The sequence below is a fragment of the Dendrobates tinctorius genome, unplaced genomic scaffold (genome assembly GCF_039654945.1).
Source record: "Dendrobates tinctorius isolate UK_male_01 unplaced genomic scaffold, ASM3965494v1 ptg000060l, whole genome shotgun sequence".
Taxonomy (NCBI): Eukaryota; Metazoa; Chordata; class Amphibia; order Anura; family Dendrobatidae; genus Dendrobates; species Dendrobates tinctorius.
In genome coordinates this window covers 39,007,732-39,029,574 of record NW_027361728.1, presented here as the reverse complement: position 1 = coordinate 39,029,574, position 21,843 = coordinate 39,007,732, and the positions used below count along the sequence as shown (strand labels likewise).

The window sequence follows — 21,843 nt, the reverse complement described above, 5'->3', positions numbered from 1 at the left end:
CTTCACTGCCCAATGGTATAAAATTCTGTGACTCACCCATGGTGTCAATATGATCACTGCATCCCTAGATGAATTCATTGAGAGGTGTAGTTTGTAAAATGGGGTCACTTATTCGGGTTCTGCTGTTCTGGCACCTCATGGGCTCTCCCAGTGGGTCATGGTACTTGCAAACCATAACAGTAAAATCTGGCACTCCTTACCTTCTGAGCTTTGCACTGTGACTAAAAAATATTTCCCAATTACATGTATGGTATTGGCATACTCAGGAAAAAATGGACCTCAGTTTGTTGTTAAAAAAAAAAAAAAAAAATTCCTATTAGCCCTTAGAAAAATTAGAACAGCCTTTCAGTGGTAAAAATGTACCGGTAATTTATTCTTTCTTCACCGCTCAGTGGTATAGTATTCTGTGAGGCACATGTGGTGTTAATATGATCACTGCACCCCTAGATGAATTCATTGGGGAGTGTAGATTGTATAGGGCGTTTCTGTTGTTCTGACACCTCAGGGGCTCTGCCAAAGTGACAAGGCACCCTCAAACCATTCCAGCAAAATCTGAACTACAATATGGCGCCTTTTCCCTTCGGAGCGTTGCCCTGTGCCTCAAAAGTAGTATTCCGCATCATATGGGGTACCGGCATATTCAAGAGAAATTGCACAACAACTTTCGGGGTCCAATTTCTCCTGTTACCCTTGGTAAAATACAAAATTGGAGGCGAAAAGATTATTTTTGTGGAAAAAAAAAATGATTTTTTATTTTCACGGCTCTATGTTACTTCTGTGAAGCACTTGGGAGTTCAAAGTGCTCATCACACATCTAGATAAGTTCCTTGGGGGGGTCTAGTTTCCAAAATGGTGTCACTTGTGGGAGGTTGCCACTGTTTAGGCACATCATGTGCTCTCCAAACGCAGCATGGCATAAAATATCAATTCCAGCAAATTTTGCGTTGAAAAAGTCAAACGGCGCTCCCTCCCTTCCGAGCTCTGCCATGCGCCCAAACAGTGGTTTAGCTGCACATATGAGGTATCAGCTTACACAGAACAAATTTCACAACAACTTTTGGGGTCCAATTTCTCCTGTTACCCTTGGTAAAATTAAAAAAAAAAAAAAAAAAATTGGATCTGAAGTAAATTTTTGTGAAGCAAAGTTAAATGTTCACTTTTTTTAAACATTCCAAAAATTCCTGTGAAGTAGCTGAAGGGTTAATAAACATTTTGAATGTGGTTTTGAGCACCTTGAGGAGTGCAGTTTTTCGAATGGTGTCACTTTTGGGTATTTTCTATCATATAGACCCATATAGACATGTAGGAAATGTTACTTATTAAGTATTTTGTGTGACATATCTCCGGGATTTAAGGGCATGAAAATTGCAAAATTTTCGCCAAATTTCCTTTTTTTTTTCACAATAAATGCAAGCCATATCAAAGAAATGTTACCACTATCATGAAGTACAATATGCCATGAAAAAAAAAAAACAATCTCAGAATCACCGGGATCCATTGAAGCATTCCAGAGTTTTTGCCTCATAAAAGGACAGTGGTCAGAATTGTAAAAATTGGCCCGGTCATTAACACGCAAACCACCATCGGGAGTAAAGGGGTTAATAAATTTACTGCATGTTTCTCAAAGTTGAGTGCTGAAGTATTTTCTCCAAATCTACTACTTATGCCGTTTTCCCATACCTCCTCATTACAATCCGGTGTCTGGCTGTAAAACAACTGGCTGCAGCAGGAGCCTTTTTCCTTTTCTGACTGCACTAGGACACAGATTGTGACATACCTTCTTGGTTAAAACCTTTCACCTGAGCAAGCAGCTCAACAGGAAATTACCTGGAACTTCTCTGCAGGATTTCTCCTAGACTGTTTATTTCAAGGAAATCAGGACATTATGCAAACTGCCAATGTTGAACAGTGCATATACAGTTGTGGCCAAAAGTATTGACACCCCTGCAATTCTGTCAGATAATACTCAGTTTCTTCCTGAAAATGATTGCAAACACAAATTCTTTGGTATTATTATCTTCATTTAATTTGTCTTAAATGAAAAAACACAAAAAGAATTGTCCTAAAGCCAAATTGGATATAATTCCACACCAAACATAAAAAAGAGGGTGGACAAAAGTATTGGCAGTGTTCGAAAAATCATGTGATGCTTCTCTAATTTATGTAATTAACAGCACCTGTAACTTACCTGTGACACCTAACAGGTGTTGGCAATAACTAAATCACACTTGTAGCCAGTTGACATGGATTAAAGTTGACTCAACCTCTGTCCTGTGTCCTTATGTGTACCACCTTGAGTATGGAGAAAAGAAAGAAGACCAAAGAACTGTCTGAGGACTTGAGAAACCAAATTGTGAGGAAGCATGAGCAATCTCAAAGCTACAAGTCCATCTCCAAAGACCTGAATGTTCCTGTGTCTACCGTGCGCAGTGTTAACAAGAAGTTTAAAGCCCATGGCACTGTGGCTAACCTCCCTAGATGTGGACGGAAAAGAAAAATTGACGAGATTTCAACGCAAGATTGTGCGGATGTTGGATAAAGAACCTCGACTAACATCCAAACAAGTTCAAGCTGCCCTACAGTCTGAGGGTAAAACAGAGTCAACCTGTACTATCCGTCGGCGTCTGAATGAAAAGGGACTGTATGGTAGGAGACCCAGGAAGACCCCACTTTATACCCCGAGACCTAAAAAAGCCAGGCTGAAGTTTGCCAAAACTTACCTGAAAAAGCTTAAAACATTTTAAAAGAATGTTCTCTGGTCAGATGAGACAAAAGTAGAGCTTTTTGGGCAAAGGCATCAACATAGAGTTTACAGGAGAAAAAAGAGGCATTCAAAGAAAAGAACACGGTCCATACAGTCAAACATGGCGGAGGTTCCCTGATGTTTTGGGGTTGCTTTGCTGCCTCTGGCACTGGACTGCTTGACTGTGTGCATGGCATTATGAAGTCAGAAGACTACCAACAAATTTTGCAGCATAATGTAGGGCCCAGTTTGAGAAAGCTGGGTCTCCCTCAGAGGTCATGGGTCTTCCAGCAGGACAATGACCCAAAACACACTTCAAAACGCACTAGAAAATGGTTTGAGAGAAAGCACTGGAGACTTCTAAGGTGGCCAGCAATGAGTCCAGACCTGAATCCCATAGAACACCTGTGGAGAGATCTAAAAATGGCAGTTTGGAGTAGGCACCCTTCAAATATCTGGACCTGGAGCAGTTTGCCAAAGAAGAATGGTCTAAAATTCCAGCAGAGCATTGTAAGAAACTCATTGATGGTTACCGGAAGCGGTTGGTCGCAGTTATTTTGGCTAAAGGTTGTGCAACCAAGTATTAGGCTGAGGGTGCCATTACTTTTGTCTGGCCCATTTTTGGAGTTTCGTGTGAAATGATCAATGTTTTGCTTTTTGCTTCATTCTCTTTTGTGTTTTTTTATTTAAGACAAATTAAATGAAGATAATAATACCAAAGAATTTGTGTTTGCAATCATTTTCAGAAAGAAACTGAGTATTATCTGACAGAATTGCAGGGGTGTCAATACTTTTGACCACAACTGTACTAGTCCACATTATGCTTGCATACTTCGTATTACTATAACTGCAGAGCATTACAGGTACATGTCCGCATAATGCTGAGTGATGGGAAGACGAGCTTTGTCTTATAGTTCAGCAGCATTCTCTTTTTACTTCTAAGGGTACCGTTACACATAGCGATGCACCAGCGATCCCGACAACGATATGGATCGCTGTTGCATCGCTAAGTGGTCGCTAGTGAGCTGCCACACAGGCAGATCTCACCAGCGACATCGCAGGGGTTGGGGGTCGCTACTTACCTGTCAGACGCGGCGATCCTGACGTCCTCCTGCCCGCGTCCACACGTCGCTCGTCGTCACAGCAGGAAGCTGACGACGAGAAATGATCCAGGACCTTCTCGCGCGACCAGCGATAACCAGCGGGGGAGCCGGTCGGAGGTAAATATCACATGTAGCAATATCGCTGCAACGTCACAAAATCGGTGACTTTACAGCGATATTGTTAACGATATCGCAGTGTGTAACGGGAACTTAAGTCTAAAATAGCTGGATGTATTTGTCTAATATTTGTCCTCTCCCTCCAAAATAGCGAGTATGTTCCTATATTACAGTTTACTTATTTAGATAATCTACCTAAATGTGAAACGTTGTGAATGCATTGCTTATCTTGTATTGATCCCGAGTTAAGCCCCCGTTACACACAGCGATATTGCTAGCAATATCGCTGTAAAATCACCGATTTTGTGACGTTGCAGCGATATTGCTAGCGATATCGCTGTGTCTGATACTTACCTCCGACCCGCTCCCCCGCTGGTTATCGCTGATCGCGCGAGAAGCTCCTGGATCATTCCTCGTCGGTCACTTCCTGCTGCGCTTCCTGCTGTGACGACGAGCGACCCGTGGAGCCGGGCGGGAGGACGCAGGATCGCCTAGTGCGACAGGTAAGTAGCGATCCCCGTCCCCAGCGATGTCGCTAGTGAGATCTGCCTGTGTGGCAGCTCACTAGCGACCCACCAGCGATCCTGACCGCGTCATATCGCTGTTCGGGATCGCTGGTGCATCGCTAGGTGTAACGGTACCCTTACAGCTGGTATCATCTATGGACCTGCAGTTACAATCAAATCAGAAATGTTAAAGTATTTCCTGTTGGCTCAATGTCTTTGTAGGACTTGTTCTGGCAATTGGAATTTTGGGAATGGTAGGAATTACACAAGCACTGTACGGTACTCTGATGCAGGGAAAACTGTCCCACTGTTGGCTGTTTTTCGGCAACAAGCCGCAGAATCATGAATATATCTGTGATATGATACAGTACATATGGCCTATATTCGCTAAATCTGTCTGCTTTTTTGCTTAAATAATTCTTTGTCATAGAGAAGGCTTCCAAAACGTAGATGTACACTTTTAATGGAAGACTACAGCTTGTGTTTTTCTTCGGTCTTAAATGAAGATTTTTCTTTGATAGGAAGTTGAGATGCTGAGTAGCTCGAAAGCTATGAAAGAACTAACGTTAGAGCAGCAGAACTTGCAGAAAGAGTTTGAATGTTTGCAGACAGAGCACATGCAGAAGATGGAAGAGTTGTATGACGAGCAGCGAGACCTGGAGGAGAAGCTCAAACAAGTAAAGAAGCAGAAATGTTCCTGTGATTCCAATACAGAGCGGGACAAGGAGACACAGTATGCAAACCAGGTGGGCAGACATCGCATAGACTTTTCATTTGGCGGTTGGTAGTTGTAAGATTGAGAATACATGTTGTTGGCTTGTTTGTGGGGTATTGCAGGCCTCTGGTCTCTTCGCTTCAATGACGCAGAGCTGAAATACCAGACATAACCCATGGACAGGAGGGGCACATTTTCTGGTAGAAAGCAGTTTTTTCTAATCCTGCACAAACTTTTTTTTGAAAACTTGGGAAAGAATCACTTTATGATCACTGGGGTCCGACGTCTGCCTTTTTCCTGTACAGTGATCCTGCTGGCCACCAAGATGTTTTGGAAAGCTTATCTGGCCACATCCACTTATACTTACTGCAGTTCCCCACATGGTGGGTGGCCAGGGTGGCACTGGACTTTGGCAAAACTATAAAGTAGGTGCAGTATTCAAGTCAGTACTGTGCCTCCATCATTCTCAAGAAGTTGGGTGAAGCCCACCAAGTCATAAAGTGATGGCATATTGCTAGGCTATGACACAAGAATGGAAATATCCTTTTAAAAGTTGAATTTTAGGTGTATGGTTTGAGTAAAACATCAATATTTTCCTACTGATTACATAATTTAGTATCTTGGTAAATCAGACACTTTGCAAGCAACTGATGATGTGTGAAAATGTTATCCATGAAGTATTAATACTCAGCGTGAGTGAAAGCAACAGCTGGGGTGCACTTTTTATTTGTGGTGATGACTTTGCCATAATGCAGATGGGGAAATATTTTACCGATATAAGTTTCTTTATGCAGTCATTGAGTACTAGTGATATGTTATACCAAGATTGTTCCCTTAGTACTAGGTATGTGTTTAGGTATATTCGTGTACCAGTTTGCTGTTCAGACAATGATTTCAGCACTGGTCCTTTGCTGCAAGTCCTGTTAAGTCTACGGCCCTGATTCATCAAGACTGGCAATGTATCTTGCTGCTCTTGATGAGGCGTCATGGAGGAGCCCGATGCTCCTAATGCATGAACAAGTGCAACTTTTCAAAGCTTTTAAGCGAGTTTTTCTGTCGTAAAAGCTTCGATGGATCAAGCCCATTGGGTCAACAGGAAATGCTTGGTGATTTCTGCTCTGCAGCCTGTATTGAAGTCAAGTGCTGCATTCCTAACTCAGGAGATATCGATGATTGCATTAAACAACCTACAGTTGGCCATTTAAAAGATGACCTGCAAATGTTTAATGGGCTCTACTTCTATACTCCTAGAATATCATGTTATTAGCAGCACATCTCATGTTTTCACAAAATAACGTGCTGCCAATAATAATTTTAACTCCGCTTAACCCCTTACCAACATATGACGTACTGGTACATCATGTGCCGGTTCCCTGGCTTTGATGTGGGCTTGCACTCCAAGCCCACATCTTTCCTTGCACTAGATCGCTATTTATTGAGCTATCATGTACCTCTAACAGCGTGATTATCACTGTACATAGCCCTGCTGAGGCACTGCTATGTATAGCGCAAGGAATCAAACCATCGCAAGCTTCAAGTCCCCTAAGGGGACTATTAAATACAGTAAAAAAGTAAAGAAGTTTTTAAAAATATGAAAAAAATGCAAAAAAACAAAAAACAATTTCACTTTACCCCCATTTTGAGACATTCAAAAATCTCATATTTTGTATTTCTGCGTTCGTAAAAGTCTGATCTTTCAAAGAAGAAAAAAAATTAATCTAATTGGTAAGCGGTGTAATAAGAAAAAGATTTAAACACGGGAAATACTTTTTTTTGGCCTTACTTTTTTTTTTTGGCCGCAACATTGCAATAAAATGCTATAAGAGGCAAACAAAACATCATATCTACCCCAAAACGGTATCCGTAAAATATCTGCTCTGGGCACAAAAAAGAAGTCATCACATAGCACCATATCCCAAAAAACGGTGACAAAATAAGTTTGTTTTTTTTTAAAACAAATTTCCAATATTTTCACTACTTAAGAAAAAAAACAAAAAAAAAAACTACCGGTTTGGTTTCTGCATACTTGTATTGACCTAAATAAAACGAAAAACATAACTGTGAAATTACCCGTTTTTGCACTTTCAACACACTTGGAATTTTTTTTTCCTGCTTTCCAGTGCATCACATGACAAAATGAATTGTCATTCAAAAGTACAACTTGTCATGCGAAAAGCAAGCCTTCGTTTCGCTATATTGTCGGAAAAACAGAAGGAGGGGATGAAAAATGGAAAATGGCCGGTGCATGAAGGGGTTTAAGGGGTTTTCCCCAGGACAAAATACATTTATTTATTAATAGATCTTGGAATAAAAATAAATTCCACAACTGGATGTTTTTGTTTATTTTAAATGTTGCTGTGCTGAGATAATCTTATAAATGTACCCCTGCTGTGTGCTGTGTAATGGCTGTGTCTGACCGTGCAGGGACATGGTCTGATCATACCACATCTACTGGGCAGGGGAGGAAGAAAAAGAGGATACAGACATTACAGCATTTGTGCGTGTACAAGAGCGGTGCCCGCACCATCACTGTCGGGAGCTCCGCTTAACTGATGGCTGAGACTCGGCTGTCACAGCCAGGGCAGGGTATTTAACCCTCTAAATGCCTAAATGCTGTAATCAATAGCAACCACAACATTTAGAAGGCTAGAAGAGGGAGGGGGCTCCCTCTCCCTTCCAGTCGGCATAATAGCGGGGGGCCCAATGGTTGCCATTACAGCAGGAGGTCAAATGACTCCTGATCTGTCAGCTATGGTGGCTTGTTAGGGTAACGTTACACATAGCGATGCACCAGCGATCCCGACAACGATATGGATCGCTGGTGCATCGCTAAGTGGTTGCTAGTGAGCTGCCACACAGGCAGATCTCACCAGCGACATCGCAGGGTTCGGGGGTCGCTACTTACCTGTCAGACGCGGCGATCCTGACGTCCTCCCGCCTGCCTCCATGCGTCGCTCGTCGGCGCCACAGGAAGCGTCCGACGAGAAATGATCCAGGAGCTTCTCGCGCGACCAATGATGAGCAGCGGGGGGAGCCGGACGGAGGTAAGTATCACATGCAGCGATATCGCTAGCAGTATCGCTGCAACGTCACAAAATCAGTGACTTTACAGCGATATTGCAGTGTGTAACGGGGGCTTTAGACCAGGAGCATGGTGTAACATGTTCTGTCAATATAATGCTGACATGCACAATGCATTGCAGTGCTGTAGTGCACTGAAATCCATTATACCAGCGATCAGAGTAATAAGTTAGTCATATAGAGGGTCAAAGTAAAAAAAAAAGTGTAAAACAATTGTAAAAACATTTTTTTATCATACCACTGAAAAAAAGTGGAATAAAACGAGATCAAAAAGTCAAATGTAAATAAAAATGGTATAGCTGAAAATGCCATCTTGTCCAAGCCGCCAAATGGCTCTGTCCGAGGAGAAGTAAAAAAGTTATAGCTCTCAGAATATAGCGATTCACAAACATTTTTTTTTTTCAAAATTGTTTTTATTGTTTAGCAAAACAAAAATATTTTGAACAAGTTATCCACTACTTGGACAACTCCTTGTCATACCCCACGCTTGACCGCAATAAAATCAAAAAGCTTTCACTGCCCTCCCGTGCTGGTGCTGTTCCAGCGGTGTCGGGCACTCGCGGTCCCGGGGCTCCCGTGCAGTTATGACACGTGATGCCAGCACCCAATCAGCGCTGGCGTCACTGTCCCTGCCTTCTGATAAATCTATCGGTTCTTTTGTTTGCTTACAGTGATTGTTTTAGCACCAGGGACTTATCATTACTGTGACTTGCTGGTCCAGTGCCTCCTGGGGTGATACGCCCCCTCCTGTGACAGGCACCTCATTGTCTATGGACTTTCTATATACTGAGCCTGGTATGAGCGGGGAAAACTTTTCATCTTTGCTTCATTGCTAAATCTAAAAACTCTGTGAGAACGGCTGCACCCAGTAATCTGAGTGATACATCGTTGGACTCAGCTTCTCTTTGCCTACATCAGGCTGCTCTCAGATTAGGTAGCAAAAACCTGCAGACAGATTCCCTTTAGCTGCCTGTATTGGTTCATCTAAAGGACAATAGCTTGTGTCTTTTTTTGGAATAACGATCTGGATACACTGAAATTAAACATGGTTAATAGTGATGAGCAAGTTGTCCGAGTATCGTGGGTAGTCTAGTAATATGTTCGAGTCCCCGCGGCTGCATGATTCGCGGTTGCATAACAAACAGGCAACAATCCCTACACATGTTGTGGCTGTGTAACAGCCGCGAATTATGCAGTAATACTCGAACATTTTACTCGAGCTCCCATGATAGTCGGATAACTCTATATCCAAGCCCACTCGCTCATCACTGATGGTTAACATTGTGTTCTTGTGACCTGTAGTGACAGCGACATGCCAGGTGACTGTACCTATTAGAACGCCAGCTAATCCTGCTAAAATAGTTGGTTTGATTGACATTGAAGAATTGAAAAGAATGGCTGCTATTGTTTCCTTGCATAAATAATATCTAATTATTGGGGTGTTATGTTTCTATTTTCCTGCAGTTGACAGAACTACGACAAAGGTTGGATCAGGCCGAAGCTGACCGCAGAGAACTACAGGATGAGCTGAAGAGAGAGCGGGAAGCCAGGGAGAAGTTGGAGTTGATGATAAAGGAGCTGAAGCTTCAGATACTGAAGTCAGCTAAGAACGTTAATGGGGACTAAGAAGATGCAGCCATGGTCAAGCCATTATACACAAAACAGGGTTTCTATGGTGGCTTGGACTGAATTGTGAGTAGACTAATGTGCTGCAGACATGGGGAGGAATAGGATCTGCCGGGAAGTATGAAGAGCTGGATTAAACATGCGTAACTTGGAGACAACGTCACTGCTGGAATATCACCAGCCTAACAAGTACTTGTCCAGCTAAGAAGGTTTTCCCACCAGTTTGGACCTCTGTAAAATGCAGTAAACTTTACATCAAGTTGAGTCCCAGAAGTCCCTGGGTAAGACTCTTCAGAGCCCAATTGTGGCGACGGCTCTTTGGTGTTTTTTGAGAGATTTCTGATCTCCAAATTCTCCAGCATTGCATCATAACTGCACTTTGTCTTCATATGTGTGGCAGCTGCTGGCCATCCACTCCGTCTACTAGGTTATTCGTACAAAATGCTGCTACTTGTTTTTTCTTGGACCGTGTTTCTAGGTGTTATCAGAAATGTTCTCCCATTATTGAGTCTTGTCATAACCACGTCCAGCCCTCTGGGGGTACATTGATGGTAACCTAAGAAGTCATTCTATTTCACCATCAGTAAAATTCTTCTATGCATTCATTGACATTAATTGATCATTTTCCAGCAGTCATACTCTTACATGTTGCGCTCTTGAATCCTTGATAAGCTACAACTTCTATCACCTACACATTTACTTCCTGAGATTTCAGCACCCAAATGTGACAAAGGCTGCTGCACCCATGCAATAGATTAGACTTTCTTCATGTTGTTTTTAATCCTTTTAAACTGGATTTTATTTCTGTATGACTTTCTCCGTCCTTTATTTTGAGGATTATGGAGTGTGTAACCTGCTAGGTTCTCTTCTGTACTTTTTACATCCATAAAGTGTAAAGGAAACTTATTAGCTCATTATTAATTCTCCTCTAGAATAAGCAATATTATTATGACCCTTTTTATATCATAAATAATAATGAGCTGAACAAGAAAAATGAGTTAGTGACATGTCTATATACTGAAGATAGTTGGCCTTGGGTATCAAATCATGGTCAGCGCAGAAGAGGGCTTACAGCAATACAACGTAAGTTCATGTTCCAGGTACAGATTTGTTTCTCTGGCTAAAAAAATGACCCTTTTTTTCTGTTGACACTATCTTGATATGTTGAGGCTTCTTTCTTCTCAATTCACTGGTATAGACAATGTGGTATTGACAATGTACTGTGGCTGTTATGGTGGTATAATAGTATGGTATAATGGCAGGAAGGTCAAGTCTGGATCCATTTCTAAGTATTATGTCTAGATACATTTCTAAAGTTTTAAGAGCCCCATTCACATTAATGTCGTGCACACCCACCGATATTGGTGGGCTCGGCCGCAAGAGTCTCATGTGTATGGGAGTGTCTTGACTTTTCCGCCAACAGGTGGTTGAAGGGGATATGGATCTGGTATGTCCTATTTCAGACTAGCATTCCTTTTGTTCCCTTGGAGATAAGCTGCTGTCAATGGAGTCTGACAGCGCCTTTCTCGCAGAGCACACAGAAGTGATTGGAAGAGTGAGTGGGGAGCGTTCCTGTGTATGGTTGAGTTGGGAAGGGTAGCCGCCAGCTGAGCTATCTTTCAGCCAACAGCTGTCTATTCTGTATGGGACCCCTAATTACTTAGGTCTAACTTTTGTCATGCACGACTTTCAATGACTTATTTTTGACCAATATCCCAAAATTAATATTCATGCAAAGGGGCTTGATATCTCTAAATTGCCCATTTTCATTCACTTTTATATATGCAGTAAAGGGCATCCGCCAGAAGGTTTTTGCTTCCTCATCTGAGAACAGCATAATGGGTGGCAGGCACGGTGGCTCAGTGGTTAGCATTGCAGCGCTGCGGTGCTGGGTTCAAATCCAACCAAGGACAACATCTACAAGGAGTTTGTATGCTGTCCCCGTGTTTGCGTGGGTTTCCTTCACGTTCTCCGGTTTCCTCCCAAATTCCAAAGACATACTGTTAGTGAATTTAGATTGTGAGCCTCATCGGGCACAGTGCCAATAATGTCTGTAAAGCGTTGTGGAATTAATGGCGCTATATAAGTGAGTAAAAAAAAATAAAAAATAAACAATGTAGGTAAAGAGATGCTGAATCCAACGATGTATCACTTAGATTACTGGGTGCAGTAGTTGTGACCCAATTAGAGATTTTAGATGTAGAGTGACACAGAGCTGAGAAAGCTAACCCCGTCCACACAGGCTTTCTGTATCCATAGACAGTGAGCTGCTTATCACAGGAGGGCGCATTGCCAGACTAATCTGGTAATGTTAATCTCTTGATGATAAATCCTTGCCAGCTAGTCAACAATAGCCCAGAGCCTAATAAGTGACACATCCCTGAACTCTGTGTTTCAGCCTATATTTCCTGCTGTCTTCAGATTACGTAGTAAATACCTGCTGAGAGATTCCCTTTAAGGCAGAGTCTTTAGGTCTTAAGCTCCTAGGCAAATTTCTCAATGTAGTAGCTCATATTTTTGTTTGTTTTTTTAAAAAAAAAAAAAGGGCACACGGTTCACTATAGTAATTTCTAGTGCGAATGTTTTTTTCTAAAATGGGCACAAGATCTTTACCAGCTCAGACCTGTCCTACACTTATTCAGTGCCAACATCAGCACTTGACAGGACTGAGCAAATGTCAGAACTACATCAGTCTGCTCATATTGGCTCCTGTTTTGTAAGCTATATGTTGCATAGCTGAGACACGAGCCGGCCATACACATGAGCGCTGAGCACTCGGCAAAGCATCCACTTGTTTTCAATGTAGAGAGAAGAGAAAGCTGCTGTCAGATTCCTCTGGTAGCAACATGTCTTCGCTGCTGAGAAAAGGCTCAAAGCCTTCCCTCAACCTCATGTGTCAGGGGGATGTCACTAGACCCCATACACATCAGATGGCCATATCCAGCCACACTTATGCCCTCATGATACCATGTATAAAGGCAAGATTGAATGGGGTCTTGGGTGTCATGGGCAGACTCAAAAAATGTTTTCCATTCTTGAAAAAAAGTTGGTGCACGTCACCAGTGAACCTCTTATCTGTACTTTTTTCTCGTATAAGACATTGCTAAATCTGAGCTTGTGTGTCAGAAAGTGGATTGTCAGGTGACTTGTTGCTTTAAGGTCTCATGAATGTTAAAGGAAACCTGTCGTAAAAAAAAAAAAAATGCCATTAACCTGAAGATATGGGATTAATCTGTAGGTCAAAAGAGTTCTGAAGCTGCCGGGAGGAAACGAACTTACAGTCAGCCTCGGGCTTTCAGTCATAAAGAGATGGACGGCGTGGCTTCAGTGACCTCACAGTGCATAGTGAGCAGCAGCTGTAATCACACCCTGGCACTGACTGACAGCCGGCTGTATACTGATGTACTGCTGAGCCGGCTGTCAGTCAGAGGGGTGATTACAATCGCAGCTCACTATACATTGAGTGGTGACTGAAGCCACGCCGTCCATCCCTCTATGACTGAAAGCCAGAAGATGACTGTAGGAATAAAGTTAATTTCTTCCTGGCAGTGGGGCTCTGTTCGGGCACCAGGCATCTTCAAAACGCTATTAACCTACAGACTGACCCTATATCTGTAGGTTAGTAGCGTTTTTGTTTTTTTACATGACAGGTTCCCTTTAATGAATGATCTGGCAATGACTGATTTCTATAGGCAAAATGAAAGAATACTTCACATGTACAAAAATAGGTATATCTTTTACTGGATAGAAATCTGTTGATGCAGTTGGTTATACTGTTTTTTTATTACATTTCTATTCAGAATTCTATCTAGTGACACCTAAACATCATCGGATACCTTGATGGTTTGTAACCCAGACATCGTGGTCAACCACCCACTGACTTACAGTCCATTGTGGCTGGATCACTTTACGGACAGCAGGCAGGTTTTCCAACGTCTGGGACCTCATTGACATGCCAAAGTGTCACATCACTACTTTAGATTTAAATTTTGCTATTCAGACTTGCTCCTAATCGTTCATCCACATTGGACTGCTGCACAAATCCACAACGAAATCCGCGGCGGCAAAAACTGCCACAAATCAGGCATTTTCTCGTTGTGGATTTCATTGTGGAAATGCTGTGGCTTTTCATCATTCTTCACCCTTTATATAGATGGTACTGTAATGGGCTGTGGAAATCGTCGGCATATTCTGTACATGTGAACATACCCTAATGGTGCATGGTCTGACTGCTGCAAAACAGTCTTGTAAGACAGAATGGTTGGTAATGATACACAGCCTAAGCGCCCATGCACATGGTATTGTTATGGTTTGGAGCGGACCTAGTGCTGACACATGTCCATGGGCCAATACTCTAACTCACTGTTCAATAGTCCCGAATGAAAAATCCTTGAAGCGCCAAACCCTATTTGATCTCTAAAACGAATTTTTAAACTAGCTAGGTCACACTTCACTTTTTTTTTTAAATGTCCCGTCCATACTCATTTATTGCTACGCTGTAATAATGCTCTATATATTCCATTATGTAATTTTTTTTATTGCAAATAGCATTATTATTTTGTGTTTTTCTATTTATTATTGTATGATTGTGTAAATACACAATTATTTAATGTAGAATAATTTTGGGCATATGAAATGATAAAAATTCATGATCTTCTTTTCTACCGATTCTGAGTGATAGCGGTGCCATTTTATTTTGTGTTAGTGAATTTTCTTCTTTATCTGTATATATTGTAAAGATTTTGCTGAATCAACCTCACCTTGCTCTGAAAGTGTCACAGAACATACATTGATTGCTTTATGTATGTAGTCCTCTAAAGCCACCTGTAAAGACGATATATTCTGTATTGTCACGTGGTGTATTTGATACAGCATGCTTTTTTGTATACTCGTGTAAAGTGTTTCGCTTTTGATACTGATGCACAATTCTTAATACGTTGAATTTTTCTTTAAATAAGACTTAAAAATTGATATAAAACATTGACTTGTCAAGCCCAGCTTATAAAGAGGCTTAAAATATCTTTTTTTTTTTTTTTTCTTAATTTTTAAGTGGGTGTTTAGGCTGGAAAAGGAAACGTCATTAATTTTGATACTGGTAATTCCTGTAAGAATTATAGAATTGTAAAATATGCGCTAAATTCTGCAACCATGCCGAGTTTTGTGAATAATTGGGATTTTGTGTTTAAAAAAAAAAAAAAATATAGCAATCATTAATATATTAGACCTTTTTTGGGGTCTAGGTCGCCATGTTTATTAGTTATGTGAGCTTTAATTTAAAACCTCATAGCAATAGATATTACATATTTGCAGCATTGGCATAATTAATCCTATTGGAGTAAGAATAAAATAAGTGTCCAAAAGCCCTCAACTATATGTTTAAGCTTTGCTATTAAGGCACATAGAATATGTAATATATCTCCACTAGTGACGGGGCAATAAAACACTGCAAGGAGTGCAGTACATGAAGACTTATTACTCAGGGAAGCAGTAGTTACATGTTTTAGGGTGTCCTACTAAATGTCTACTTAAGACTTGAAAGGTTGTTGTCTGCTGCACATTTTGACATTTTTGGTCCCTAAACAAGTTTTACCATCAGTCCATTAAAAGTGGTTCACATATATCGTAGCCATTTTATTCTTTCTAGTAAAGAAAAAAAAAACACCCCGCAATCAATAGGCTGAGAGTAGGGTTATCCATTTTGTAGCCTGAAACAACACTAGTACGGAAACTAACCATGAAGATTTTTTTTTTTTTTTGCTAGGATGGAAGTTGTGCAAGTGAGTAAGGCCTGGGCTACACTGTGACTTTTTGTAGCGCAGCTGATTGATTTAAACCATTAAGGCTCCTTTTACACTTTCCGTATTTTTGCGGCCCCAATGCATTTCTGTGGGCCTGCAAAATTCTACTGAGGGCTGTGTTCCGTATGACCGTTAGGGCCGTATATACGGCCGTGAAAAAATATCGAGCTTGCTGGATATTTTTCACGGCTTACGGACACGGCCCATAGAAAATTAATGACTTCCGCAAAACCGGAAGTTACGGTGTTCCGTAACTTCCGGTTTTGCGGAACGCCGTTTTTTTCTTTACAATACTTGTTCTATAGTATTGGAAACGGCGATCTGCAGGTTTTTTTGCGGTCCATTATTGCGGCAGACCTTGAAAATTGTGGCGATACGGCCCGCAATAACAGGCCACAAAAAAAACGGGAAGTGTAAAAGAAGCCTAAGTGGCAGCTACAGTCCACCGATTGCATTCAGCTCAAAGTATTGCTTTGGACTGCAGCTGTAGCTCGATGGTTAAAATCAATCCATGATGTTTCGCGAAGTCCCTGTGCACCCCAGACCTTAATCCTTAAGCAGGACGTTCCCGCAGCTTTCCATCAAAATACCGTACTTTTTTTTTTATAACCTTCATTTTTATATAAAAGGCTGTGTGCCCACGATGAGTTTTTGATGCTGCGTGTTTTTGTTGCATCAAAAACGCAACGTCTTAATTTGACCTGTGTTTTCCAAGGCAGATTAGGGTCATTACCGGGATGCAGGGCCTAAATATCTCCAGAAAAGTTGGTAACTCTTCCAGTTATGGCAATCAATGGTCTGCCTAAGGGATAAGCATGGGGGATTGGATTTCCCTGTGGCTGTCTTTTTTTTGTTTTTGGATTGATTGAATAGGTTTAGAGAAGAAGTATCTTAGAGATGAGGGCACGTGCCGGTCATGGGATAGAAAAATGATCTTGGTGTAAGTTGTTAGCATCACTTACACGTATCTTATATGGCATTATGCTTCGCTGCATGTAGATTAGTTCTGTAAATGCTTGTCTTTTTTCATCCGCTGTGCATAAAATGCGGGTTTCTGCTGGTCATATAAAGAACTGCACAGTGTGCGCATGCGGCGGCCTCTGAGTAGATGGGTGTAAGACACAGGTAGCTTTTACTTATGAAAAGAATGTCAGATTATCAGGACCTGTAAACGCTAAGGATTCATACAGGGCAGGTATCCTCCTCGTTGTGCCCATTGACGTTAAAAGGCTGGGCATCTTACCGTTCTTGACACACTTGCATTTTTATCATACAGGGATATGTCAGGGGAATAGAGATACATTAATGCCTATTTCCACCTTGTTGGAAAACAAAGCGATTTCCTTAAAGCAATGCAACAAAATCTACGGTAATCATATTAAAAAGGAAATGACTCGATGTATGTGACTGTGTTAGATAGTCAATGCCATTGCCTCAGCCGATACCCATAGAGAAGCAAAGTGGCTGACTTGATAGGTGTTTAACAACAAATGTCACAAAATTGAATCTATGCACACTGTAAGGAATGGGGGACGAGAGCGAAATATTTTTGTATGGACCATGTTCCCCCTTTAGAGCAAACAATTTACTTTAAAATGAAGTATAGGCTACTGCTGTATATTGATATAGAAGAAAGCTTTGTATTAATAGTTTAGGTTATTAAATTGCCCATGAGAGACCCTAATAGCCGTTTACTTTAATATTTATTATGACCTTTCATAATGATGAATAGCATACATGTAAATCATGGTTTAGGCTTTCATCTCCCCCTTTTGGTTATCTCCACTATATGGTTTTGCCATATTGAATCATTCTTATATCAAATGTAAGCATCCTGCAGCACTCCACCTGTTGTGAAACTACAATTCCCAGCATGTTCAGACAGCTATGTGACATGTATGCGTGAAGTTGAAGTTCTGTAATAGCTGGTTTGCTGACAGCTGATCTAGATACCGTAATTGGTTTGCTGCAGGTTGCCGACCACTGATCTAGATAATTGGTTTGCTGCGGGTTGCTGACCACTGATCTAGATAATGGATTTGCTGCAGGTTTGTGACCACTGATCTAGATAATTGATTTGCTGCAGGTTGCTGACTGATGATCTAGATAATTGATTTGCTGCAGGTTGTTGACTTCTGATCTAGATAATTGATTTGCTGCAGGTTGCTGACTTCTGATCTAGATAATGGATTTGCTGCAGGTTGCAGACCACTGATCTAGATAATGGATTTGCTGCAGGTTTCTGACAATTGATCTAGATTAATGAATTTTCTGCAGGTTGTTGACCGATGATCTAGATCATTGGTTTGCTGCAGGTTGCTGACTGATGATCTCGATCAGGGGTGGGGAACCTTAGGCCCGAGGGCCATTTTCGGCCCTCGATGACCTTTTATCAGGCCCTCAGGCAGATTCTCACGGATTGCATTCTTGGGCAAGGAGCCCGAGTCAGGATGTACTTTGTGGACGGAGTTTGTACGGCCCCCGAAGGATAGTCTAAATATTGAAATGGCCCTTGGCAGAAAAAATATTCCCCACCCTTGATCTAGATAATTGATTTGCTGCAGGTTGCTGACCACTGAAATAGATAATGGATTTTGCTGCAGGTTGCTGATCTAGATAGTGGATGACATGATGCACCAGGTTCAGCCTGGCCCTGTTCACTACCACCTGTCAGATAACAAATGTGGAGAAAAAGCTGTGATGCAGCAGCTGCCCAACAAGCGTACCTCTTACTGCACATGTATAAAATTTGGTCATGATAAGTGAACTTCATAAATATGAAGCTAGTACTGATCACTAGTTTCAATGTTGATGCCCGGTAACGGACATGATTTGTTAGTAACTATCAGGTCACATGCAATGCAGTAGTAAAGTGAATCTGTCAGATTTACTCTGAAACGCCGCGATGTTTCTGAGAAGACATACTTTCAAAAGCCGGCCAGGATCTCGGATGGACAGCACGGTGGCTCACTAGTTAGCACTGTTGCTTTGCATCCCTGGTTCGAACCCCACCCAGGGCAACATCTGCCAGGAGTGTGTGTCTTCTCCCTGCTTCTGCGTGGGTTTCCTCTCACCCTCCAAAGGCATACGTAAGCTACGTATGGCACATTATTCCAGCTAGCGGTTCTCACGAGGTAGGGGGTCATTCTGATATAAGGGTCTGTGTGGCTATAACCACAGAATATGTTGCATTCTTACACATTTTTAGTTTTTTTTTTTTTAATTCTTTTCAGGAAAGTTGAAATTATATAATTAGGAATATTTACCAATCATTTATCAGTTTCTTACATTTTCCAAGAGGTATTGTAGGGAAAACATATGGAGATTTCCATGCTGCTAACAGAGTAGACAAGAGTATATGTAGCTTGCATAGATTTTCCATTTATTACCTATCTATGGAAATACTATTGTGCTTTGTTATGTTTAATATTAAGAAAATTATTTATCCTTTTCCTTGTCATTTTCTTTCTTACTTAAAATGTTCATCCAGTCATGTAATTGGTTGCACATGGCTATTCCATGCAATAAGAGCCCCAGTCTGTATGTAGGAAGATGGGCTTTTCTGCATGTACACCATGTTTGCAGTAATCGGCATTACTATAGAGACAATAAAAGATTTCAGTAAACATTATTTCCTTTTATGATGATTAAAGAGATATTGCTTTATTTTCCGCCTGGCCTGTCTGCTCATATGACTTGGTTAGAAAATATACGGTATGTATTCCCTGCAATGTGCTGTTCTGTTATTCCTCTGGGACGTTTCTGTACAGCTTATGGAAATAGTGTGCCCTTTCACAATGTGACTTAGCACTGATCCGACTGCCACTCTGTAGCGTTCAACCTCATTGACAAGGACATTGGCAACAATTGTCAATTTATTCAGTCATTTTCCAAAGGAATAATTGAATAAAGGCACAAAGCAGAGTTCTAAGAATTTGTGGGGGTTGCAAATAAAACTTGGAAAATCTGTCAAAGTCTGGTCTTGCTGATTTCCACCCCCCACAACTAATTAAAACTGCTCGTGGTGCACATACCAGACTATTATGTCCAGGAATGAACCCTGTGTAACTTACCATCCACTCTTATGCATTGGTCGGGCAGAGGTTTGTGCACTCTGCCAGCACTATAGATGCTAGAACTTCCTTACCCTTCACTTCCATTGTCATTGTCTAACACCTTGCCTGCCGTAAACTGAAAGCCTGCCTCTGTTATTCCTGTATGCAGTGTGACAGAGAGCGGAATAGTAGCAGAGACCAAACCCGCCCCTCACTTCCTATAATCCATTTTATTGTGTCTAATAGACACTTGACAACAATTGATAATCATCAATTTAGACTAAAGAGAGACACATTACGTCTGTCACTTTTGGAGTCATTCAACACATTATCAAATGAGGAATGTTGCGATAAGAGGTCGGCACAAAAGTTTTGCCTATGTCCTGTACTAACAGTTAAATCTAAATGTATATGGGCCATTTCTGCAAAAAAAAAAAAAAGGTTTAAGCATGACTCTCTGGATATAAAATCCACAGAGAGACCCCTTTTACATCACTGATATCGCTAGTTACCAAGGTTTTGCCTTGTGGAGCAGCGGTGTTGGTGCGGAGGCCGGATCCTTTGGAATATTCCTCACTAATGGCACTACTATGACGCGGTGCACTGTGGATTGGGACATATTAAGGATACCAATGTCATTTAAATTTTGGCAATGTTCCCCATTCGAAAGACTGTAGAGAATGTGTTTTTTATTGGCCCTTATGAGATGCAAAGTGTCCTAAAGTTAAAGCCATAATGCAAAACAAAGCATGAACCATTTTGACTCTTTAACCCATGTTTTGTAATCTACTTCCAAGTTCTTGTATTTATGTGATTTGCTAAATGACTGCTTTTTAACAAGAGAAATGCATAGTTCAGATTTATCAGATAGTATTGTAGAGATAGGAATTTCCTGTGCATTGACGGAAATATGCATACAAGACCATGATCTTCTCCTTGGCCTGGTAGTTTTTGAATTGAAGTAGAAATTCTGCTGCTGCTTCCTCGCATTGTACGTCCCACTGAACTTGCAATTTAATGCACATTTGCACAAGTCCGCACTACTGCATTAGATACCGCACACACGGGAACTCATCATGTATTACTTTATTGTGTATGCCTTTTAGGAAAAGAGATCTATTTGAGGATGAAGAAAGATGTTATTTTTCAGTAAAGCTATATTTCGTTCTCATGCATATTCTTCAGAAGCTGTTTATGTTGCATGATAACCTATGTAAAATGTGAATTATTGAATAAAGAGCATGTATCATTGCTTTGTTACAAGTGATACCTGTAAAAATGTCTGAAGCGAAGAAAGTGGCTGTCAGACAGCGCAGCTCTCCGCTTTGGGATATTTGCCAATGATGTATATACAGATCATGCTTTAAGTAACTGTGATTGTGAATTACATGAATCAAAACTGTCCTCTACCTCACAAAAATCTAACAGGTGTTTTATATGGTTCGAAACAATACAAAATGCATTTATCTGGTCAATCAGTTTACAAAATGTGGGAAAATCTATATTGCAACACTGCATACTGTGCTTTCTGCTTTTACCTCAAAATGTATTTTTGTGCTGTTCTCCATCGTCATTCCTTGTAAATATGAAATGCCACTGTTGGATTCAGATCTTAATAAAACATGATGTGGTGACTTTCTATTGTTGTACTTGTTTTACTGTTAAATATGCGCTTTTCTCAGGGCTGTGGAGTCGGTAAACCGAACCTCCGACTCTGACTGACTCCTCAATTTCCCTGACTGCGACCCCACAGCACTGGTCACTACTGAGCATGTGCATAAATGCAGCACAGATTCATCTCCACAGCACTGGTCACTACTGAGCATGTGCATAAATGCAGCACAGATTCATCTCCACAGCACTGGTCACTACTGAGCATGTGCATAAAGTGCAGCACAGATTCATCTCCACAGCATTGGTCACTACTGAGCATGTGCATAAAGTGCAGCACAGATTCATCTCCACAGCACTGGTCACTACTGAGCATGTGCATATAGTGCAGCACAGATTCATCTCCACAGCACTGGTCACTACTGAGCATGTGCATAAAGTGCAGCACAGATTCATCTCCACAGCATTGGTCACTACTGAGCATGTGC

General features: G+C 41.2%; 1 protein-coding gene and 1 long non-coding RNA gene across 4 annotated transcripts in view; both read left to right on the top strand.

Moving 5' to 3' along the window:
* Positions 1-13,173, top strand: part of SKIL (SKI like proto-oncogene) — a 73,850-nt gene extending 60,677 nt beyond the window's left edge. For all 3 annotated transcript variants that reach the window (XM_073578879.1, XM_073578880.1, XM_073578881.1), the window contains exons 6-7: positions 4,991-5,215; positions 9,730-13,173. In XM_073578879.1, the coding sequence (XP_073434980.1) occupies positions 4,991-5,215; positions 9,730-9,891 (387 nt within the window). In that variant the 3' untranslated portion in view covers positions 9,892-13,173. The remainder of the gene's footprint in view (positions 1-4,990; positions 5,216-9,729) is intronic.
* A 215-nt stretch (positions 13,174-13,388) lies between these two features.
* On the top strand, positions 13,389-21,383 carry LOC141092582 (uncharacterized). Its single transcript, XR_012232842.1, has 2 exons — positions 13,389-17,813; positions 18,005-21,383. It is a non-coding gene; the product is annotated as an uncharacterized lncRNA (long non-coding RNA).
* The last annotated feature ends 460 nt before the right edge of the window (positions 21,384-21,843 follow it).